The 25,519-nt window shown below is 36.6% G+C and overlaps 1 protein-coding gene across 6 annotated transcripts in view; it reads right to left on the bottom strand.

Moving 5' to 3' along the window:
- Nucleotides 1-25,519, bottom strand: part of ATP2C1 (ATPase secretory pathway Ca2+ transporting 1) — a 61,937-nt gene that overhangs the window by 3,585 nt on the left and 32,833 nt on the right. For all 6 annotated transcript variants that reach the window (XM_071561204.1, XM_071561209.1, XM_071561205.1 and 3 more), the window contains 21 exons: nucleotides 25,223-25,339; nucleotides 23,897-23,986; nucleotides 21,345-21,380; nucleotides 20,429-20,490; nucleotides 19,958-20,066; nucleotides 18,009-18,164; nucleotides 17,401-17,469; nucleotides 16,654-16,729; nucleotides 16,118-16,184; nucleotides 14,968-15,092; nucleotides 13,631-13,728; nucleotides 12,174-12,269; nucleotides 11,974-12,063; nucleotides 10,601-10,705; nucleotides 8,786-8,942; nucleotides 7,378-7,548; nucleotides 6,310-6,407; nucleotides 4,603-4,653; nucleotides 3,648-3,814; nucleotides 1,842-1,910; nucleotides 96-212 (listed from right to left, as the gene is read on the bottom strand). In XM_071561204.1, coding sequence (XP_071417305.1) covers nucleotides 96-212; nucleotides 1,842-1,910; nucleotides 3,648-3,814; nucleotides 4,603-4,653; nucleotides 6,310-6,407; nucleotides 7,378-7,548; nucleotides 8,786-8,942; nucleotides 10,601-10,705; nucleotides 11,974-12,063; nucleotides 12,174-12,269; nucleotides 13,631-13,728; nucleotides 14,968-15,092; nucleotides 16,118-16,184; nucleotides 16,654-16,729; nucleotides 17,401-17,469; nucleotides 18,009-18,164; nucleotides 19,958-20,066; nucleotides 20,429-20,490; nucleotides 21,345-21,380; nucleotides 23,897-23,986; nucleotides 25,223-25,339 — 2,126 coding nt within the window. The remainder of the gene's footprint in view (nucleotides 1-95; nucleotides 213-1,841; nucleotides 1,911-3,647; nucleotides 3,815-4,602; nucleotides 4,654-6,309; nucleotides 6,408-7,377; nucleotides 7,549-8,785; nucleotides 8,943-10,600; nucleotides 10,706-11,973; nucleotides 12,064-12,173; nucleotides 12,270-13,630; nucleotides 13,729-14,967; nucleotides 15,093-16,117; nucleotides 16,185-16,653; nucleotides 16,730-17,400; nucleotides 17,470-18,008; nucleotides 18,165-19,957; nucleotides 20,067-20,428; nucleotides 20,491-21,344; nucleotides 21,381-23,896; nucleotides 23,987-25,222; nucleotides 25,340-25,519) is intronic.

Genomic DNA, 25,519 nt, shown 5'->3' with positions numbered 1-25,519 from the left:
TTCAAGTTTAACACTTCACAGTTTCCTTTACAAGCATTTTCCTTGCTGAAATAAAAAGACTACAGAACCTAGTGGAATTTAAAGTAATTACTTACCTTTGAGCTGGAGGTCCATCCATAATAATATTGATCCATAAGATCTGCATGGCATTGAGAGGATTAGGAAAGTTCATTAATGTAGCCAGTGAGATTAAAGTCAGTGCTGCTATACTCCTGTTGAAAGAACCCATTTTTGTAACTGTCAGCATGGAATGTTTCTGAAGATCCACTGATAAGTGCTTTGTAATAAATACTTCAACTCTTTAAGAGTAGATACAGACTTTGACCTTGTGAATCATGACTGACATAAGCCAAACTTTAAAGGCTGAGCATGAAATCCTTTAGGATACTAATCCTAACACAATACATATTTAAAACAGCATTGTTCTGGAAATAAAAAGGCAGCAAATCTGCATTTAAAAACCTCACAAACTTTTATGTAATATTTCAGTGTTACCATTCACCTTCACCTAATTGTTTTGTGGTTTTTTTTACTGGGGAACTGGGTGCTATATTTTTATTGTGCCAGAAGTAGAACTTCTAAACATGGTTTTGAAAACCTGCTTTTACACTTCTGATGTAAACAAAATCACTCTGTGCACCTGTCACTAGTTGGACTGATCATTCCAGGCAAGGTACTACCCAAGCTCCCTAAAAATACCTACATCACTCATCATTATTAGCCAGATGAGAAGGCCAGAAGAAAGACTGAAAAACAGATTAGCTGGCTGCAAGCTCAGTATTAGCTTGGTATTATCTGTAAACAAGTATGCACTAATTGCTCTCAGTGCAAGATTAAGTGGTTTCATAACGAACAAGAAGAGAGCAAGGCTTTTAATAATTCCAAATTTAGCACTCTACTGAACCCTATTATGCTCTCCTTCAAAGAGGGATAGAAAAAAAAAAAGGGTAATTTATTCATCAAAAACCTGAGGCTACCATTCCCAAAGCTAACAGGCAAGCACACTTTCCTAGAATATCTAGGCTTCATTATTTTTCAGAAGCAGATTTCTAGTCTTCTAGCAATGCAGGACACTAGCCAAAACTGGAAATACATGTCACTTCTTCTAAGTTTTATGCAGGTAAAGCTGGTATTTTCCATGTTCTGTTGTGTTGGGAGTTTTTGTTGACATTTGGTTTGCTTTTTTGCTTTTAGGGATTATTTGGGTGGGGGCATTTGCTGTTTGTTGGTTGTGGGGGTGGGTTTCTTTGTTTTGGTTTTGTTTGGGGGTTTATGTTTTGGGTTTGGTTTGGTTTTTTTTTTAATTTCTGCAACTTTCAGACCACTGTGAAATGCCATGAAGGCTTCAAAATGTACCTGAACAACATTGTGAAGAGAAAAACCATGTTCATGAATCAAGAGTCAGTAAGATAAATTTTTGAAACTAGGGCTTAATAAACTCTTGTCTTACACACACACATTATATAGCCAGTGTATGGATCCTTTTACACAAGAAAAGGAAGTCAGCTTTGTATAGCTAACTCATTCCACAAACCAGGATAGGGATCACATCAGAACTAACCCTGGTTCCCTTCTTTTGAATGCATGTTCTGGTTAAGGAGGACTGACTATAAACAGCTTCTTTCAACAGGGACCCAAAGGTAGCTATGGCGTTTCCTTTGTTTATTGCTCTATCTTCTGGTACTTTCAAAATCCCCAAAAACTCAAAAACACAGCATATCAGCATCCTCCATGAAATCTGCAATATTGACATGAATTTCTGCATCTGCTTCATGCTGCTTTCATTCATTCACTCACAACTTAGTCAGAAACTTCGGATAGTGACAACTTTGCAAACTTACGTGCTCAGTTGAAATCTAACAAAATTTTTAATGTTATTATAAATTCCTTTACCCTCTTCAATTGCAGACCTGTAATTAAAAACAAAGATTACATCACTAGACAAATAAAACTACTGCCAAAAATAGTTAAAGCAAAAATAGCTATTCATTCAAGCAGCAATAAAAATGGCAAGAAATTGAGTTGATGTTCTAACTTTGGCAGTCATTGTTTTTCAACCTGACTATGAGAACCCACACCATTCTGTGATTGTGACTTATCACAAGTTATTTTTCCAGCTGCTTAACTTTCAAAATGAAAGGTTATTACTAAAATCTCCTCCTGGTTCAAAATTCACCATCATCCTTGGTGAGACCTTCTGATTCAAGTGAGATAATTTAAAAAAAAAACAAACCCAAAACCCCCAAAAACAAGTAACTCCACACAGACACTTTAGAGAGAACCCACAAAGACAGCATGACTTTAAAAGATCATGTGTTCTTACTGCACCAGAATGAAATATGTACAGATAATCTTCTCAACCCCTAGCACATGTCACAACTTGCCTATGACATTACCGGAATTAGCACAGTGAAAAAGGATTTTCTAATACCCAAATCGGGCCTACTTTGCTCCATTTAAACTGATTTCTTTCTTCCATTCCCCCAATAGCCAAGAATACCAATTAATCAGCATTCCTCCTGTAACTTTAAAGAAAAAAAACATTTAAAGGGTTGAGGAAGGATGCAAAAGTATCAAAGTTCATATTTTTTCTTATCCTTAGCATTCACTACTCTTCTCACTTTCCTACTGAGAACTTTCCTAATGAAGGGAGCAAAACTGGATAAGCATTCCATCAAAAGCCTCATCAAGCCCATGCAAAGTACTTACTCCATATGTCCTTCCTATGCACTTTGCTGACTAAGCTAAAATGATTCCCTTCTCTCTTGTTTATGCATAACAGCTCACTGCTGTTGGCTGAGTTGGTAGGGAAACCTTTTAACCCTCACCATCATCCTGTAACATACTGCTAACTAAGTACTCTACATTTCACTTCCTCCCAAGGGGTAAGTGTCATATTTTGAAACTGAAGTGTTTGAGACTGACGCAAAGTTTCTAGATGAAGGCTATCTCACTGAACAGCAGGCCAGCTCTGACAACAATCACTGCCTGCAGGAGTCAGATAAATTAAAGGCAAAACAGGATAAGTTTAGCCAAGCTCTTTTTGAAGTACACAAATAAAAAAGTGAACAAGTACAAACAGCTGGTTACCAGAAGCTGGTAACGTATCTTCACTTGTGGTATCTAAATAGTTTATATTCTTTTCCTGGAATGCTCTGTCATTTTTTCATCTATTTTATACTTCTGAAATAAGAAACTAAATGAAGATGAATTCTACTGATAGCTAACAGACTCACAATTTCACCTGTTATGTTTCTAACATGCCACTTCCATAACTCTACTTGGAGTAGTAGAAATAAAGTTTACCTTTTATAGCACATACATGCACAGCCTCCTCTGTTACTTACATCTGATCTATGTACGAGTCTAAAGTAGAAAAAGGTCTAAACAGGTAAATACATGTTTATATTATTATACACATACAGAAAAAGACAGAAGTGCTTAGTTGACCATTGTACTATTATGTTCCCATGTCTTTTTTTAAGGGGATAATACAGGTGATCAGCATAAAGATAATCCTCCTGACTTAGTGGAAACCTCATTCACAGCTGCTACACTTACATGTTCAGGAAACTTCTGTTGGTTTTAACCCAGGCAACATCTCATAAAACTATATAGTACCGGATATGTACATAAAGGCCACCTACATTATTGTCTGGAAATCATCATCCACGAGGATCATATCTGCTGCCTCTTTACACACATCTGTTCCAGTTTGTCCCATTGCTACACCAATATCTGCAGCCTTCAGAGCAACAGCATCATTCACTCCATCTCCTGTCATAGCTACCACAGCACCATTATTTTGCAGGGACTAAAAAAAGGGAGAAGAGCTTAGATCAGGAATTGAAATAACCCATCCCATAAAATTTTTCTAGATACAAGGTTTGTGTCATTGCCTGCCCTCCCCCACTTCTTATAACTGCACCATAACCTTCAGAATTAAAAAGCAGCGGGTTTTGTTCTAATTGATTTTTATAAAAGATGTTAAACTTCAGTTTATATATTCTGACATTTTAAAGCCAAGGTATATAAAATTTGCCTTTAAGAGAAAGCAAAACACACCAGGGAAAGCAAAAACTCTAATAAAAGAAAGAAGGTATTGTATTGACATTTTACCATTATCACCCGCTTGTAAGTTTTCATGTATTCCAACTGTCTCAGTGTTTTGACTTTCCTTCTCCTTTCTGTTACTTTTCTCATTGTTCCAATTGTTACACTGAGTACTTCCCTCTTTGCTACCTTCTTTTGTTAACTTCTGAATAGAAGCATTGCCATAGAGGTGGCTTGAAATTCATGCCCTTTTACCTTGTCTGAGAAGAATCAGATATGTGATTCTTTCAAGTTCCCAGTCAATTCCACTGCAATGTGACACCCCAGCTCCCTACACAGAAGAAAGCACAGTGCTGCTTCCCAGTAGCTGCCTATTTCTTGTGGGCACTATGCACTTGTCTAGATAGTATTTTTGAGAATGCTTCACTTCCATACCAGATGCATTTCTGATTTCATTTTGACCCACTGCAACACATTATAGTTTAAGAAAAGGTACCCCCAGCACTACCCACAGCAACAACCCAGCATCTGAGCCTCCATGAGATGTACCTTTATAATTTTCAATTTATGTCGGGGACTGGCTCTGTAAAATACTGCAACCTGTTAAAAGCACAATGAAGAAACAGTGAAAATTTGAGAAATGTAAAGAACTGCACTGGATTTTATAAAACTAGAGGATCAAAAAATACTACCAAAGGCCAATGGTATTCTTGCTCGGTCTAAAGTTGAAGAACCAGTGAGTTGTTTTTTAAATTAAGTGAAATCATTAATTCCAGGTAAGATTCAAAGCATGTACTGGTAAACAAAGTTGGTGCTACTTACATCAAGATAGAATATGCAGTTTAGAAACCTCCTAAAATAATGCAGCAACTGAGCTCCAATGGCTGCTGGCCTTCCTCACTAAGCTCACGCAGGCAATTGCCACGTTGACTCACAATTAATGCCCTTCTCCCTTATCAGGACTAGTGGCACGTTACTGAGGATACTACAATTTTACCAGTTTACATATCATAATATTAACAACTGATGTTTTAAAGCTAATTAATAAAGAGGCCGTCTTAGAAGGAATAATTTTCAGATTTTTCTTGGTCTCTTGACTTCTCTGTATATTCAAATTTGAGCACACGGAATTTAGTTTTCCATAAATCCCATACATTTATCATTTTTCCTCTTTAAGAAGCCTAACAAGAAGTCAGACTTCTCAACAGTCACTTTAGACTGTATGGAGAATCTCAATCTTATAGGTTGATTTTAATTAATTCCTAATAAGATTTTAAGTAAATGCCTAGAAAAGAAATTTGGTTTCAGGTCAAACACGCCTAAGTAAGTTTGTAGCTATTTTATTTATTTAATGTGGACAGCCCTTAAGAACAAGCATTGACAAATAAACCAAAAATTACTGCTTGCTACACAATTCCTTTTTTGCCCCTAAGTTTCTGTGAGCCACTAAGGAAAGACACAGCTGACACACACACTTCCTGACTGTAAATATTGGCTTTTGGTTTGGTTACATCAGACTCAAGCATGCTGCAGTCTCATTTTGCAGTCTTTTGCAAACAGAGCAGCATTGGATGCATAAATTTTGCAACACAGCTAAACCTGAATCTCAATTTCATTTGAGTTAAGCCTTCACATTTATAACTTTGACATTGGTTAATCCATTTAGTTATTTAATAACTAAAAAGTATTAAGCAGCAACTTAATAAATAGACCCTTTCAAAATTCTAAACCAGTGACCTCAGATCGATTAAAATCATTAAAAACACAGACAGCTCCTCTTAGGAATAACAAAACAAGGGACTGTCTGAACATGCTGACTGTAAGGTGTTTATATATATATAGTCACATATATATCTATATAGTCACATATATATAGTCACACACACATATATATACATATACACACACACACACACACGTGAGCTGGGCAACTCAGAAATAAAATGGTCTAAGAACACAAAAAGGTGGTGGTGTTCACTGAGAGGTGGCAAAATGAAAGTTCCAATAAAGGCACCAAAAGGTAAAAAACGAACTGAATTGTTCAAAGAGACAAAACTAATAAACTCATTAAAAAGGTAAGTAAGTTGAAAGAAATAAATTCCTATATTGTATGTCAGACCAAAAGACACTTACTAGAACAGTATTATTTGTATCTCAGAAGCTACATTTTAGCTTTCCACAGAAAAAAAATGTGCATTTTTCAATATATAAGCGTATCCTTTACTGCATTTCATTAAGTAGTATATCAAAACAAACCTTTGGTGTTATTTGAGAAAGCTGCTGAATATCCAAATCATCTATCTCTTCTCCAGAGATTGCCTGTGAATTTTTGGAATACAATCCTAGTCGACTAGCTGCAAATAAGTAATAAAAAAGACATTATAATAATTTATCCTTTTAAGATGTTAACTACCCAGTTACATTTTTTTAATCCTAGTATTTTCATAGCAGTTCAGATTTTAAATGTTTAGAGCAGACCATCTTACTACATTATTGATTCAAGACATTGTAGAAATTATCTGAACTCTTTGAGTAACAAAAACACACTACAAAGTCTATTTTAATTAGGGATTTATTTGCTTAGTCCTTTTAGGTCTAAAGGTCTGCAGGTCATTCTGTCAGGTGTCATATACACACACACAAGAGCTCAGTACTCTCAAAGAATTCACAGTCCAAAAATGACAAGACAAAAAATGAAAAATAACATGGGGGAAACAAATTAAAAACCCTTTGAGAAAGTATTACTAGTTTGGGGGTATACTTTTTAGGTGCACATTCAACTGTTTTTTCATCATTCTGTTTGTAAAGGATTCATATTCTGGCTAAAGTGCTTGTACTTTAATGTAATATATTGCAAAAAGAATAGTTTGTTTAAATATTTATTAACAGCACTTAAGCTTCAAACTTAGTGGTATGGACAAAACTGTACTGGGCAGCACTGAAGTGCCAGATGTCAATACTCCTTGCCACTGGCCATTTCAGTTTCTCCCCACTGTCAGCTGAGGGTAAGGACAGTGGTGTTGAGGGTGTCAGAACCAGAAATCAGGTATATGTTATTAACAAACACTGTAAGAAAATTCATAGCTTCAAATAGCAAACGGTCGTATTAACCAAATTAGATGAATTACAATTAAAGCAGAAACCAAAGTACCACCAGCCAGGGTGCTGAGGTTTTTGTCTGATTTTTTTCCTGGTAATTCCACTATGCCATATATTAACCCAACACACAAAACTCAAAGCCATTAAAGACTTAATACCCACACTCCACAACAATTACCAAACAGAAAACAAGTACAAAAATGAATGGAACTGAACTGCTCATACCGATGGCAACTGCAGTTTCCTGTGAGTCTCCAGTCACCATTTTTATGGCCACTCCTGACGTGATGAGTGTGGTAACAGCCTCTTTGACACCAGTCCGAGGGGGATCGATCATCCCCACAAGCCCCAAAAAGGTCAGCTGGCCCAGCTCAGGACCAGAGGCTAAGGCCAGAACTGTTAGAGACAAACAAAAAAAGAGTTATTATTTGAAATGAGCATTTACATCAGCATTTAAAACAGCTGTTTCCAACTAGTAGGCCAGCATAACGTGAAGGGTGGGAATTGCAATTTTCCTTTTTTTTAAATCTTGGTAGCAGCATCTGTTGTGCATTCAGAATAGCCTATTTATGTATATTTCTGTCCTCTAGAGTAGTCTTCTCACCAGTCATATTCCTGGTTTTAAAGACAACTTTCCTATTTGCTCTCAGCTGAAAGTGTTTATACTTTCACTATGTGTAAAGAGGGCAGCATAAAGAGGGCAGCATCCAGCTTTGTGATTTCCTCTACATTTCTTTTATGTGAGAGGATGAAAGGGACAATCAGTTTTTTGTTGGTTTTTTTTTTCTTTTAGAAACACAGATTTATTGAGTACTTGCTGACTATTTTCTGGAATTTCTTTTACAGTAGGATTCTTAATTCAAATAGACTTAAGTGACACTAGAGTTGCAAGGAAAAAGCAAGTTCACTTTTTTCAAAACATTATCCTAGATTTTTTTGTTTGACAGACAGGAAGAATGACTGTCCAAACAGAACAGCACAAGGAGATACCACTCTGAGAATATCCTCTCAGCTTCTAATTTGCTTGTTAGGAATTTTCTGAACCACAGAATACCCTAACTTTAAATAAATAAATCATTTTCAAAAGCTGTGTATGGACCTAACAGGCTAGACTTCTCTTTACAGCCATCAAAAAGAGTCAGTCGTACAATCCTGGCCCCAAATCAACTCCTGCCAATCATTTTGTGAAAAATATTTCCTGTTCTATCTAAAATTCTACACAGCTTGTTAACATAGAAGATAATTCTAATGGCATCTTCTGAGCTGCAATCAGCTGTGCTAGCCTAACTCATGAAGGTGGAGGAGTCAAAGTAATAGAAAAATAAACACATTCACATTAAAAAGAAGTCCACATCTATAATAAGGTATGGAAGCTATTAAGTAGCAATGTACCATTCCTTATGGTCACATCCAAGAGATGACAGGAACAGTGCCTTTTCTCACCCCTTGCAGTTAAATCATGTTATTATACAGGCCTAAAAACTAAACAACCCAGGGGTACTTACTGAACAAGAGAAAAAAGATCCCAGTGGTTTTAGTTGCTCTTGTTTGTTGTTCTGGTTTGGTTTTTTTTAAACAATAAGCAGTGCCATTTAAAAGACACTGTTATTTTGAAACACTGAAATAGCCTTACCTCGAAGTCCTGCAGAGCCCATAGACATTTTCTCTTGCTGGTATTGCTCTCTCTGTTGCTGAGCAAGAGGTAGGGTCTGTCCCTTGCAGTTATACGATGTACAGTACCTAATGACTTGTTCATAAGCACCTTTCATGAAGCAAACTTCAGGTTTGTCCTGAAAGAAAAGAGAATTGTTGTGTGCACATATGTGTGTTTGTATGTCCACACACACAAGTACACACACACACGGATACATTAAGAATGGCATATCTGTACTTTTGTTCAGTCTTCAGAACATGATGTAAATCAAACTTACACTTGCAAACACAAAAATCTGTTCTTTTGAGTATCTCTACAGTGTGTGTTCAAGAGCAGTAATGTCAAAACAGACAAGCTAACAATCAATACCTCATTTCATTAACACATCAGACACATAAGACACTGAGAGCGACAGTTCATAGACTAAAGGGCCTGTGAAGGACAGAAAATAAACCTACACAGAACATCAGACCTGAAAGACCTTTAGTTCATCACTGGACCAGCTGCACAGGCAAATAAACATCACCTGCATCCCTGTACCAGGGCTAACAACTCTAATATCTTCCAGACAGCCATCCAGCCTTGGTATCAAGGGACTGAGTCCACCACCTACCTCCAACATTTTAACTTCAATGCTAAATCAACTCATTCCTTCCTTTTCTCCCTTTTCATTAAGAACTGCTGCCTCAGCTCAATTTCTAATCACTGATCACTCATCTCTCCAGCTGAACTAAAAAGCTCTTTTTCAACATATCTATTTTTCTCTTTGTGAAGGTATTTATGCACAGTAGTCAATTTACTTCAATCTTTCATTATAGGCTTAAGCGATAAGAGTTCTAAGTTTCTAAACCCACTGTATTTTCTCAGCCTTCAAATAATTTATGCTCCCTTTAAAACTGTTAGCAATTTTTCAATAATCTTATAAAATTTCTTATTCCAAAACACAGACACAGTAAATCCTTACATGGATTAAAATCTTATACCAATTCCTGCTCACCACTCTTTATACAAACATGGATAATCAACCATATAATCCATGCAGATAAAAGGAGTCAAATGCTTCGTTTCCAAAGCAAAGATTTCACTGTGATACGTGAACACTGTCAGCAAGCCTGGGTTTGGTCAGAAGTACTAGAAGTTTTCCATAAATCCAATAAAGTCTGGTGCACACATTGCCTAGAAGGCTCCAGTTATCTGACAGGCAGTGATGATGTCAATACTTGTAACAAAAACATTCAGATTGGTCTAAATGAAACATGAATGCAAATATGCATGCGAAAGCACTGGAAGACAGACAAATAGATTAAATAATTGTTTGTATTGATAATCCAGGACACTGTTGACATGAATAAAATTTGTCAACACTGGAGACATGAGGTCTACATCAAAACCAGAAATACTGTGTTTTCAAACAAAAAAAAATTTACTATTGAACACCAATGCATATTCTTGCTCCTAATTCATTATGTAACTATGCAGCAGTAGAAGATTGGCAGGATTACTTTAGATGTTTGAGGAGGCAGAAGGAAGAAAAAATAGACAGGTCTACATTCAAAGGATCAGCTTTCAAAATACTAATTCCCAGTATGCATTTTGTGGAAATAATTTCTTGTGATTCCTTATCTCCACTTCAGAGCTTGAAACCAAAGCTGTGTCTATGATCAAATCCTATTTCCAGGACTGCTCACTGCTGCCAGCCTGCTGTAACTTTTGAAGTGAAAAATCAGGATATTAAGCACAGTAGATAACTGTTGTACAGAGCCAGTGCACAGGGAAATAGTGATTGAAGTTTACCTGCTGTGTTCTGTGAATGCATTTAACAGCCATCCACTTTTGCTCCGAGCTGAAGGGATACTCGGCCTTCCTTATGTAGTCTTCTTGCAGTCCATCTAAACCCATCTGTATAAAACAGAAGTACCACCTCAGTGCCAGGACCTTTTCAAACAGGTATGCAATTTATCAAGACATCTTAGTTAACAAATATCACATCATTAGAAACAAGTTTCATCTCCAAAGTTGCTTTTGTGTACACCTCTCCAGTTTAGACAGACTTCTGACAAACTAGCACTGGAGGCACCTAGAAGCTTCTTTCAGGCTTCAGCATGAGTCAGACCATTTAACACCATTTCCTACCCCTGATCCAAAGACAAGTCTTGCAAAGGCTCTCAACATAGTTCTTGGTTTGACAAAAAATGTCTATCACTAATGAATTTTTTTACTATCTTCTATATAAATTCTCTGCTGGAAGTGCCTACAAAACTGTAATACAAGACACTGGCAAAAGTCTGGAGAGGGGAAGACTCATTTATTGAATGATCCAATCTGAAATTACTGGGGTTTTTTCTGGTGTTCAGGATCACCCAAGCATTTAAACTGAAACTAACCAGGAAGACTCCAGAAAAAAATGCACTTCATTTCAAATGCTATTCTGTTCCCAGCCTTGATGCAATTCACTGCATTCCATACTCTACCCTTAATCCACTCCAAGGGAAAATGTCAATTAAAGAAGATGCAAAACAGCAGCCTGCCATAAACCACCCCTAGTACATACAGATCCTCACAACCCCATCACTAACTCCCCTTTCAGCAACAGATGTGAAAGATGCCTGTTGTCTCCACACACTCTTGCCAACATAACATCACTCTGGTCCTTTACAGTCAAAGACTGGGGACTTAGAATGAGTCTCAGCAAGAAGCTAGATACAATTCAAAACAAACAAACAACTTCCCCCCTCCTTCCCAAAAGAAAAAAAAACCCAAACACTTCAGCACAGTGTCCACAATTCAAACTAGCTGTACCCTGCACTTAAAGGGGAGCTATAAATGCTGCAGGCGCCAATACATCAGTTATCAACTTCTCACTGCTTCTGATGGGAACTAGGAAAGAGACAGCACAATCAATATTCAACAGGTATATTAGTTTGTGGCAGGTAAAAAAGACAGTACTAACTGGAAGATCATCAAAACAGATTTCACTTCAGTACTAAATATTTTTTATGATCTTTCAGAACATCCAAGATTTAAAACCAAACAAACATAGCAGTTGAGCAGCTGCAGTACAAATCTAGGAGACTCAAGGAAGAAGAAAATGAGAAAAACAAAACCACAGCTTATTTTTACACACTTCCCACCTGCCATGAATGCAAAAAACCCCACCAGGTACAGACCTTCATAGCAAGTGCAATCAAAGCCCCTTCTGTTGGCTTCCCCATCAATGTGTTGTTTCTAATCAGGGCATCATTGCACACACAACCAGCCTAAAAGGTGAGGGAAGAAAGGGGAGAAAACAGAACACAAAGTAAATGCCACACAAAGCTCTTGTGCAACATCATCAGTTAAAATTCACCTCTCTGTGCCAAGATCTTACCTCAACAATCTTGCTAATAGATGGGTTGTTATAACCATGAATAACCTCACCATCGAGCATCACTTCTCCAAACATGTTATAACCAACGCCAGTAACCTGCAAAACAAGCAGCCAAAGGCACCAGGTTAATTGTTATCAGCTTTTTAATATAAATTACAGAAATGTTTTAATAGGTCACTCATAATGACTGATTTTACTTATTGTGCATGGATTCTTCTTATTCAGCTTCTAATGGTCCAGCACTCCGAGTTCAATGAAACATTGACTAATTCCTTTAACAAGTATCAATTTTACTCCTTAGCATAAATAAATGTAGTGTATATTGTTCCCTTACAGTATCAGGCATGCCTTCTTTTTCCTTCTTTCTTTTGCTTTCTAATTTTTCCCTCCTATTCATCTTTACCCTGTTAATAATGCATATCCCCTGCAGGGGAATGGAAGTACAGAGCAGAGTTCTACTTTCCTCCAGTAGGAATGAAAAAAAAACCCAGTTGATCAACCTCTCAGCCGAGACCTTAGGAAGGTGTTAAAACCAGTAAAATTGTATTTTGAGTGCATAAAGAACAGGCATCCCACTAGGGTCATCAAGTCTACAGCATTGACAGCTAATGTATTTCAGAGCCATTTCAAGTTCTCTTTCCATTAGGGAAAAGGAGCTGATATGACTCAGACAGAACTGTCCTAGTAGTGAAAGAAAAGCAGTTACAGTATTCCTATGGAATTCTAACAATAAAAAAACCCAATCAGATACATAAGAAAACACAGGTAAATAATAGGAAACACTAAAAAGAAAAGCCAGTATTTATGCTTACAAAAGAAAATGTCTGTTAAATGTACTATAGAAACAAAACCTGATCAAGGAGTTAGAGAATTCAAGAACTTGTTCACTCCTAGTTCCACACCTCACTGCTTTTGCTTCTCTTTTGTGCATTTACTTCAGCAACTCCCCAACCCCAACAACTACTGTTTCATGGCTTACTCCTACTTCCAACTCCATGCATTATAAAAAACCCAAGAATGACAGTACATATTCAGTATGAAAAGTTCACACAACAAAATATCCTTTAGCCAAAAGCTGGATATCCTCATTTTAAATGTTTGTAACATGCAAATTTTATTTTTATGCACCTGAAAAAGTAAAATACTCTCAATTTTCTATACTGAAGAAAACCAAAATCTCTCAACTTGTCTTTGTGCTGTATCTCAGCATCTGTCTCTCATTGTGACCTACAGCAACTTAACATATCATACAAAAAATTCTTCTGTAACCAGAAAAAGCTGCAATACTAAATTAACTGAAGAACAGAGAGGGCTGGAAATTGAGGGACAGGAGTTTGGTGCAACAAATTTACACTTTCTTGATGGATGCTTTATCTGCAGCATATTCGAGAATGTTTGAGCTGATACACAAGACAAAGTAAAAAGGAATATTCAAGTCTAAACATCACACTATTTACCTCAGCATGCTGCCCATCAGAAGTGAAAATATGAGTAACAGTCATTTCATTCTTTGTCAGAGTTCCAGTTTTATCAGAACAAATTACATTGCAGCAACCTGAAATAACCAATTACATTTATAAGACAATGCTTGTTTAGAACAATGAGAGTAAACTAACAAAGGCCAAAGTACTCCAGACAAGCAAATTTCTAGAAATACTGCAGCTGTCTGTGAACAAAAGTGAGATTTAACAAAAGACAGCAAATTTTCAACTACTAATGAACAATTGTACAAGATTCTTTGCAAATTTGCCCAATAAATAGAAAAAAACTAACTAAAACACCAAATTCACAACTCATCCAAAATCCTTCCATTCACTACCTCTCCTTTATTTTATTCTGCTTTATCTCAAACTACATTACTGAAATCGCAACTGTGATTCCTGGTAAGAAGGAACAGTAAGACCCTGCTTTACAGCATTCTCCTTTATTTAAAAAGTAATCTATCTAACAGTAGCCACAACACTTCTGTTGCATAAGCGTGACTTACTAATTAACCTGCAAATTTTAATAAGCTTGAAAAGATTACAAAAATGTGAAATTTGAATATAGCTTTTTAGCTCAGGAATGGAGATTCTGACAGATTGTTGTAGCATTATGATGCTTCTGAACATGACAGCAGGAACTGCAAAAACAACAAAAAAGTGCAACACTAATGAAACTCTGCTGAAGGCACTGGGAAAAATATATTTTCAATCTTCAAATGCAAAAAGAAATTCAAATGCAGCAGAACTATTTAACCAAGTATTTCTATTTCTTTTCCATGTTCTGTGTTTTACATGTTTTATGACTCAACCTGCACACAGAATGTTTTTGAGTTTAATGTTTTTAAACTATTTTAAGTTTTAATATAAGCAGCATAACATCCCGAAGGTGCATTATGGTCACAGGGCTTTTTCTAATATGCAAATCTGGATTTTCTTTCTATTGTCAATATCATTCCTAGATTTACACCAAAAATTTTTAGTTTAAAAATCATTTCCCAAGTCTTATTTAAGACTATGTTTCAGCAATCAAGTTTAAATAGTTTATATATCCAGTCACTCAGTTTAGAATATTGCTAGCATGGCATGCAATTAACTGTGCATTTCAGTTAAAAACCAGAAGCAATTAGAAGGCCCACAGAAACATCTACCTGAATTGCTACTGTGTAACATCGTTCAATTTAGCAATGTTTAAAGATGCCACCATGTTGCCAGTAAAATATCTGCTTTGTTTTCAGCATTAGTTATCAATATTTCTGTTGATTTCCTAACCTTTCTATCCAAATACTACCTCTAGCTTAGTCTGGGCATACCTAAAGTCTCAACAATGGGCAGTTTCTTTACTATAGCCCGTTTCTTCACCATTCTCATCACCCCAAGGGCCAGTGTCACTGTCACCACAATGGGGAGTCCTTCGGGGATTGCAGCCACAGCCAAGCTGGAATGGAAACAAACACACAAATCTTGGTTTGGAACGTTATACAAGATTACACAGCAATGATGCATTTACAATTCAGAACATGTTTTTGTAGCTGTCTGGTGACTGAGGTAAACACTGGAAAGAGGCAGCTGCTGAGATTCTGCTTGTATACCACTCTTTAAAACACACCCACTGAAGACTGTAACAAATTAGATCATTCTACTCACCACTTACGCAAAAGTATGAAGAAGTGTTGGGGAGAAGGAGAAATCAATTGTACATCCATTTTGACTACACAAAATACCAACCAGGGTTGTGCAGAGCAACCCAGATTGTGCAGAACAAGAGTAGTCAGCACTAACCAGAAATAGGAAATGCCACAACTGATGGAACAAATTGCAATTGCAATAGCAACTGAAGTGAGGGAATGGCATATGTAAAAACCAACAAACAAAACCCCTGATGACAGTGTAAACAAGATCACAATAACTCATTAGGCAATACTAAAAGATGTAGTTTCTGGGGGTTTTTTTCCCACCTCCACAAAAGGGTAAATATCCAGAGTATGATCATATCATTTAAAGAAACACTTCTGCCTTATGTACTGTCTATATAACTATTAACAACCACCTAAATTCAAGGTTGTTCTCAGCAAATACCATGGGATTAAGTTTGCATAAAATGCTAGAAAATGAACTACATGACACAAGGCTTGCAGTTACTTGGTTTTGTCATATGCCACATAAAAATCACAGTTTATTATTAAATTACTTTATTTATTCAGTGATGAAAATTCAAACTGTACAACTCCTAGTGCCTGTTTGCAGATGTTCCCCAAGACACTCAGAAATCACCATCCAAATGCACAGTTTAAGACACTGACAGGAACACACTGCATCATTAAGTATGAATTTGCTTTCCTATTTTCATTCTGAATTACTTACATGAAGTTGAGTGTGCGCTAGCATATTATAAAACACATCACTAACTTTCAGACATTTTCTGAATGTATGATCTACACTATTTAAGAACAAAAATCTTACCTCACACCAATTGTGAACATATCAAGGATATGCTTTCCTTGCAACCAGCCAACCAGCATAATAACTCCTATAAGGAAAACAGGAAAAGTAGGGAAAAGTGTAAAACCAACATGTACTGTAGCCTCATAGGGACAAGAAAAAGACGTCAAAAAGTCAAAACCAAGCTTATCATTGTGCTGCTACCTGTAAAAATCTGCTATTTCTTTCACTTTCAAAGCATGATTGCACTAGTATGGCACAGGTGAAGAAAGGAACTCACCTGTGCACACCTTCAATCAGAATACAAGGCACAATGCAATTTCAAAGGAAGCATTTAGAGGACAAAACATAAGTCAGCAAAGTACATTTGCAGGAAGAAGCAAGTAAACACCTTCATGATTAGTTACATCACAGTAGTAGTTTTCAGATGACTGGTGGCATGAATTCAAAGTGACCAATAAAATATTTTTTAAAAGGAGATCAAGCCTTCCATTTCCCAGGCCTACTCATTAGTTTCCATTAGATAATCTGTAGTTAATTTACATAAATTATCTTACCTATTATACCAAAAGAATACAAAGAAAGCTGTTTTCCCAAGAGATCCATGCTCTTCTGCAGAGGTGTCTTTGGAGCCTTGATGAATGGCAAACATACAGCAGTTAACCAATTAACTGTATCATGTATTACTTCACAGGCAAAATTCAAGACAGGCAGTGAACATGGTGCAGTTATACCCTATGTTTCAACACAATACTTAGAGAACACAGACTATTCTTTCATAGAATTAAAAAAAATTATTAGAAATATTTTTGGGAGTTTGTGAGGTCTGGAAAAAATCTAATACAAAAGGTCTTATCAAAAATTTCATTTAAAAACCAAAACAATATGCTGACTAAAAGCCACTGCACTTCTTCCAAGACCAAAAAGCTCTTGAAAGCAAGAACAGAACTGATTTTCAAAACAGAGGCACTAGAGCCCTGGAAGGCAAATTATATCTCAAAAGGAATTTTTTAATCATCTGTAGTAAATTCAATTTAGCCAAATAGAAAACTCTGTAAATATTTAGACAGGTTCGGAATGTTATTTTCACTGGTAATATCTTTAGGTCAGCTATGGATAGTTTGTTGCACTGAATTCAATTACTTCTTTCATGTTCAAGGAAAGCTAAGATCTGCTTCACTAGAGGAAACAAAATATTGGAAGAATGTAATTATGTTTAACTAAGTTCCTATGGAATAAATTAAACGTTTTAATGAAATACACACTTACAAACCATGTCTTTGCTTCTAAATATTTACTCTTACCTCTTCTGCTTGCATCATTTTGAAAACCTCTCCAAATTCAGAGTTTTCTCCAGTTCCAATAACTATCCCCTAAAAAAAAAAAGCCAATTCAAATTGGAGGTTTAATTTTAATGTTAGTGGTTGCACTTGACAGCCTTGACTCAGATAGTGGGCAAATGCCATTCAGCCCATTACAACTGCTAACTTTGTTCATGAAATTATTCTTAACACAAGTACAGAATTTTTCCTAAAAACCATTTTGTGTCTGTCACACAAATTGCTATTCCGTGCACTGCTGAAGTTTAGGAACTACCAGTACCAAAACTCAAATAGGGTAACACCTACTGAGACACAACTGAATTTTCAGTCACAGATTTTCCAAGCTGTGAATGTAGCTCTAGAAGCAAATCAACACATCCTACAAAGAGGAGTTTCACATCATCTGTTCTCTATAAATTTGGGCTCTCCTGGCTCTAGTCTTCTTACTAAACCAGTGCCTGAAAAAGCACCAATAAGAAAAGCTCTGCAGAGTATTACACCAGTGACTGAGAGGTGAACTTTAAAAATAAGAATTGACTTCAAATAGTTGAAACATGGAAAATATTCTTCTTTATCAACAATGATTTTACCTTTGCTTTTCCACATCTGACCAGTGTCCCCATGAAAGCAATATTGCTCCTAGAAGTAAGGTCTCCATTGGTTGCTGCTGGCTGAGGAGCTGTAGATTTAGAGCAAGGAGCTGTCTCACCTGTGAGACTGGATTCATCAATAGAAAGATCCACAGCCTTTAGAAACAAAATGGGTAAAAAGCATGAAAATATTTTGTTAAATAGTGTAAACACAAGTTTCACAATTTTGACCATTAAAACTAAATCCATTTTATTCATATGGCAAGGAGCCACATCAATATCGACCACATTTTAAGGATCCACAAAGCAACAAGCACTCCCATAAAGATCTCACTTGGAAGAGGCACAGATGGAAGATGAAGATGCCACTTTGCTAATGCTGAAAGACAGCCACGAGTCTGAAACATTTATCACCACTACCAAAAGGAATTGTGTTTGAAGTCTACACTGTTCTAGGCATCTTAGTTCTTGATGCAACACTCTGGTTTTAGAGAAGACTATCATAACACTTGATAGACCACTCATTAACACACAGAAAATTTAGGCCAGGAAAAGTCTTCAAATACATTTTGAAAAACAAAATTGTCCCTGCAAGATTAGACAGGTGAAAAAAAAAACATAGAAATGACTTCACAAGGTAACTCACACCTAGTTATCACTTCTACTATTTTCTAGGACAGGAGCAATCAGAATATGCAGAAGAAATCTAGATCTTGCTCTGAAAATATGATCTCTGTATGATCCTCCAATTTAAAACCCACCACCTTGTAGCAATGCCCAATAGCCACAAAATGCAAATAAGATGACAGGCTTTTCTTTTCAAATGATCTGCAAGAGTAGTTAAGCAAAAATAATCATCTGTTGTTGGGCTGCGGAGAGAGGAGGAACTTGTAATCCCATTTCTGCTTTCCTTGGTAAGAGGTCCAGGCATGCTGCTATCATAGCATGATACCAGGTATAACCAAGAAAGCAGGTGCTGCTGTAACAGCAGTTTCATAACAATGCAGAGACCATACAATGCCAAGGGAAGCAGAAAGTGTTTGCAGTCACAAAAAGCCAAACCCGCTCAAGTAACTACACTATGGGGACTAAAAAAACAATCCAAATTTCTCGAGAGCAACACAAATGTGCCTCAGAAAGTAGTTCATGTAGACTTTGTCTATGAAATGTACACTGATTAATGAAGTATCAAGAGTGGATAAACTGGATATATAGATCTTCATATCCAGAAACTGCTTTAACATGATAGACAGCTCAGATAACAAGACAAACTGAGGATGCCCCATCTGACAGAAAAGTAACGTGAGACAGTATTCAACCCAAACCATCAAAGTAAGGATGATGAACATACATACACATTACACTTCATTTTCAGAGAATATACAAGTACTATTATAGTGCCATTGCTTAAACTCAAGCACGTCCAGCAGTGCTAATATCACAAGTTAAGTATTGAGTAAGCTAGGAGATATAATGACACACACTGACAAAAACTGTCAAACAGAAAAACCTACACCATCACATTTTCACATTTTGTTTGTAATATTCCACTATCAATGAACACTGGAACTATACCCTAAAATTGAAAGCGAATACAGACTGAAAACCACTTGCAACCAGTTGCCAAAATCTTAGCATTCAGACTGAAAGCAATGTTTTTACAAGATGTTTAACATTGAGGGCGAAAAAAAAATAAATTTTGAAGAATACATTACTACATGAAATTGAAAAATTCTTTTCTCTCATGTAATACAGCAAGAAAATACATACATTGGTTAAGAACGCATGATAACATTTGGAAAGTAACTATTTCAAATTTCCCATCAAGATACTGTGTGCCCCAAACAAGAACACTTAACTGCACTTTGGTATTCAGCAGCTTCCTCCCCTTCCCCTCTGCCCCACAAGAAGCGAAGTTATGAAGAATTAAACCCATTTTAGGTGTGTACCTCAAACAGGCGCAGGTCAGCCGGGACTCTGTCCCCAACCGACAGGCAGACGGTGTCCCCTGGGACCAGATCCCTTGCCAGGGTGTGTTCCACCCGACCTTCTCGTACACTGCAGGTAAAACACGCAGAGCAGTCAGAGTCTCTTCTCTGGTGTTTTGTCAGAAAAGCATTCATAGCATTGACCAAGCATTGCAATGTTACAGGTTACAGCAAATATTTCTGATTTGCTCCTTGTTTCTTAGAGGTCACACATCAGTAACATCATTTCAAGGGTTCAGAGAGGCAGCAACGTGGTGAATGTATTTTAGCCTCATACAATAATCTTTAAAATGAGAAAAAGCAAAATGTGTTACATATCACCCTAAAAACTTGATGCAAAGGAATTAAGTTCAGTAAAATCACCTCCATTTACTCATTTCAGAATAAACTTCACACAGTTTAATTTAGGATTAAAAGGACAAAATTACATACCAATGGCATTCTGGAGGCACAAGTTTACTAAGCTCTTCAAGAGATTTTTCTGATCTGTATTCCTGCAGAGACATTTTTTAAAAAATAAAGCAGGTATTATTTTTAAAACAGGAAAAAGTTAGACAAGATAATACAGAGCTACTGAAATTTATTTTATGAGTAAAGTTGTATTAAGTAATATTCCAAACAATCAGATAAGAGATGACATTCAACAGTTCTCTATTAGACAATTTACAAAGCAAATAGGGTCCAAACACTGAAAAATTTAAAGATTTGCCTACATCCATTTTCCTTCATGATCTTCAGTTATTTGTAATACTTGCAGTAATGATTCCAAACTCGGGATTAGACACATGATTGAATTCTACAGTTTAGCAAGTTAGCACCAAAAATACTGTGTTCATGCTGTTAGCCCCTGGAAAACTAAGGTAACACAACTCATCTCTAGCTCAGTAAATGGAGTACAGAATTCAGGTAATTAAAGACATAAAGCACAAGCACAAAGCAATTTTGGTTCAGGCACATCCTGACTAAAATTGTGTAATTACAGAACAAAACCAACTTTTTTATGACTTGGGAAACTACTTAGACAATTTTTTTTTCCATTTCTGCAGAAAATTGAAGCAAGAGCTACATTTTCAAAATCGTTTACATGAAGTTAAATACTTAAGTGCTTCTGTTTATTCCAAGGGCTGCTTTACAAGAGCTCTTACAGCTGAGTATAATACTGATACAGATGCACAGAAGTCAATGTGGTTGAAGCAGGACAAATCATGCACTTCAGAAAAGGCCAAAGACTTGGATGAAAGCACATCACTCAATCACGCACAGCACAATGTGTCAAGACAAGTACTTCAGTCTTAATAATAAGAGTTTCATAAAAGCAATACTCTCCTTTGGACAACAGCTGTCTTACCTGAACGAAAGCAACTGTAACAACAATGACTATTGCCTGCAAGAGAACAAAACCAGGTGAGATAAAAGAATCACAAATGACCAAGAAAGTAAGCAATCGTATTTGGTTTTGCTCATAGTTGTTACTAGATATTAATAAGATGATTTGGAAACAAACTTTCTCCTGCTCAAATCACTCAGTATCCCTGGGGGCTGCTCCAAAAGCAATGCTATTATCTATTTACACCTGCTTCAGTCATGTCCAAGGACGCAATAACCTGATTTTGCTAAAAATAAGATTAATAACTAGATAGGAAACAAAAAACTTCTGCTTCCTGTTTCTAAACGGTGACCCAGAGACAGCAGTGGAAAGATCCATGGCACAAACAGAAAAGCTCACTGGTGTTCTCTGTGAACAGAACAAAGGTGTGTGAACTGCATCACAGATGTGAGTTCATTCAAATAACCAGGTAACAGAAAGACTAAGAACCAGCTGAAGACTAGATATGAGGGAGCAAGCTGAAGGACCAGTCTGGAACCATAAAACATCCTAGCAAGAAGAACAAAAGAGGGATGAGCGCCTCAGAAACTCTGCCCAAGACACCGAAGGAGCGAGACAGGACACTGGGCACACCCGAAACAGGCAAGATGCCAGAGAGTCAAACAAAAAAGATAAAATAATTGCTCATTAGGAATAATTCAAGAGAAGTACTAAGGCCTCAATATCAACCCTTCTTAGCCCCCCTATATCAAGTACAATTCTGGTTCCAAGACTTCAACATAAACATCATAGGGGGTTCTAAGCCTATGATGTAAAAGTGAACAAATTAATTAAATCTAACAGGAAATAATGATCAATTTATTGTAGAGTAAATCTCATCTTCTCCTTCAGTACATTCTCAATGAGTTTTCTTTCGTTAACTGAGTTGTTACACTGATTTCTTACAGAAGTGAAATCATCCATTCACTGAGCCTTTCAAGTACACACAGAAACTCCTACAAATAACCACAATGATACTATTTTGCAAACGAAAGCTCTTGAACTCTTAAATAAATCCACATAAATCCAGTAAATCTGCCTTATTTTTGATACTAACATTAGCCTCACCAGGTGAGGATTAGGAAATAACTACATACATATTCCACCTTTCCATGAAATATTTCGACCACAGCTACACGTGTTTCATTTGGAGGCAACGTCACATTCTGCAGATCATGCTGCCTGACACAGCTTTGCATCCCTAGCCTCATGTCAATGGAAAGAAGTATGTAATCACTTTATTTTCTTTTAATCTTCACCAGTTCCCAGTCCAGAACAGAAGGTTTTACAATAACTTTGTACCAGCAGAGCTAAAAGGAAGGCAAAAGCAGCTCAAGCCAGCATTGCCACCAAAAGCAATACATGTCACTGATGTTTAACAACAAATTAGTTGTGTTCCTAAAGCTCTGAACACAAATATATAGTCACAGAAAAGTTGCACTATCATCTCAAAATCAAGTAAAACAAACATTCACTCAGTGATAAAGTGGGCATTAATAATAGTAACAACACCACTAAATGGCAGGGATCAGCCAGAAGTTAAAAAAACCCCACAACTGATAACTTTAACTCCGTCATGCTTTTTTCTCCATATTTTAAGGCATGTTTACCAGTGTTACAAGGCCATTAAAAGATTCCTTCTCAGGCTGCAACACAGAACACAGAAATTACTCAATTTTCAGCAACAACAGTTAATTTACCTACATCCAACTTAGGAACACAACAGACTATTCCGAACTAACACTACACTCAAACTCAAAATTGCAAGTTTCTTCTTTAAGAAGCCAAATAGTTTACCTTCCAAATACAACTACCCTTTATAAAAAATTAGAGGGGTTAGGAGCAAACCTCCAGTTACCTTGAGTTATGCACAAAAGTAAAACTCAACACAGGAAGTGAGGGGGTAAGATGAGCAAAAAAACGAGCCAGAACTTCCTCATAGAAATCAAGACACTCAGTTACCACCTATCACCCCAAGAAGGTCAAAGGGATTACAATTTTCCTCTCTGTGCCAATGACAATGACAAATGCTTATGAGCACTACATTCGGCTCACTAGTTTAGCACCCTATTTAACTGCAAAATTTCACAAAAAAAATATTTTTTCAGCTTCTCTTTCTTCTGTGATTTCCGGAGAGCTCAGGTTCCACTTCTTTCTTTTTCATGTTTTAAAAGATTACATCTTTCAAGTAAATTTGCAGAAGGCTTATGTTGGTTACCATTTGATTAAAATTACATAAGAATACGGGAAAAATTGCTCCTTTGAACAGAAGGCTAAAGACAGGCATTTTAACCAATAGCAAAGATGCAAGAAGCCGTCAGAAAACTATTTGTTGAGGTTTTTTGATGTGTATTGCTGCTATCAATCAAGAAAAAGAAAAAACCCCAAATCCAGTCACAAACTAACAGATACAAATCAAATTCATTAACTGTAACCAAGTGATCCCACCCCACAGTGGGTTTCATGTGATGCTGAGCACACCTGTGGTCACACACTCTGAAGTGCTCCCAAGGAAGACAATTCTGGTTGCTTACCACAGTGATACTGACGGCATCATCAAACTGATGCATTACAACACTGATGACTGCAGACGCCAGGAGAAGCATAATAAGGGGGTTTTTAAACTGAAACGAAACAGAACAGTAATTCAGCCACCCTCTTGACAGAAAGGCCATTTTATCTACCCCTCAAAGCGCATCAGTTCTATTTTTGAAGCATATTATTCCATTATTAAAATATTTATAACCTACCAGTGCAAAGAAAATCTCTCTACAGTTCAAATGTTTACTTGAGGCATTTTCTTTTAAATATCAAAGACCATGAATAGACTGTATTCAATATGTAACAGGAAAAGAATGATTCTTACATTTTAAATGCAAAAATAATAATCTATTATGATTGTATTTAAACATACAAAAAGAAGCTTGAAATACCTTCAAAATGTCTTTGAGATAACAGCACATCTGATAAGCACATTTAAAGTAAATGTGTATCTTAATAAATCCCATCTAAAACAGACCTGGAAAATAAGCCTTACAAGTGTTCTGATGCATCTGACTGATTGACCCCACACATGGGAAAATAAAGCACTAATGCCAGAGTACAGCTGGTATGGGATGATGTTCCCATCAGCAGCAGAACACTGAATATCTTTTTAGTCACTCCCAAGTCAACCATCCATCACTTCAAAGTTGCACTGAAACACTGACTAAAATGCACAGTTACAAATTCATTAGAAAAATCTTCTGTGAATATCTTCGTAGCTGAGGGGTGGGAGGAGCAGGCAGGAGAGAAAGCAGAGACACTTTCAGAGATATATATCTCAGGTATGTATATATGTATCTGAGATATATCACACTGATAGGAAAATAATTCACACAACTCTTGCCCGTTCTGCTTAACACCAGAATCAAGGCTGGTCCCACCTCTGCCCTCAGTTCACAGGCAGCCATTTTGCTTTTCAAAAGTCCCTTTGTCTATCAAGTTATTCATATTTCATATTCCATTTAAATATTTACCAACAGTCACATGCATTGTTCTCCAATCTTAATACAATTCAGGACCAAGTCTGACTACAGGGAAGCTTTTCTAGCCCTCGGGCTACTTATGAACAGCACCCTTGAACAGCACCCTTTGGCTTGCTATGAACATACACTCAAGAACAAGTCAAAGCACTGGGACAGCCTTTTCAACAGGTATATTGTATATGAATTACAGGAATTGCAAATTCCCATTCTGCTGGACTTTTCCCACTCTTATCAAAATGTGTTAATACACACAAAAGCTACATAAATGAAAACAAAAAGCAAAATTAGTGGAAAGTATTAAAACTAAAAAGCAGAAAGGACAAAAATCTTCACCTGGGATATATACTTTTTCCACAGTGGCTCATCTTCGCTAATATCAAATTCATTCCACCCATGGAATGCCCGTCTATGACAAACTTCACAGTTTTTCAAGCCATTCTGAAGATTAGCCTATTAAAATATGCAAAGAACAAAACAGTCAGCAATTACACTGAAAAGCTGGACTTCAATATAAATTCCAACACCAAAATACACAACTTAAGTTTATAAAAATTTGGGCAACATCAGAAAAACAAGCTTGGTACTGAATGTTTGTATGACAGTAAAAGCTAACAGACTACTAGTTTAAAA

This window comes from Pithys albifrons, chromosome 7 (assembly GCF_047495875.1).
Source record: "Pithys albifrons albifrons isolate INPA30051 chromosome 7, PitAlb_v1, whole genome shotgun sequence".
NCBI classification, from domain to species: Eukaryota; Metazoa; Chordata; class Aves; order Passeriformes; family Thamnophilidae; genus Pithys; species Pithys albifrons.
The sequence above is the reverse complement of the archived record's forward strand: the minus strand, read 5'-3'. Positions and strand labels throughout refer to the sequence as shown.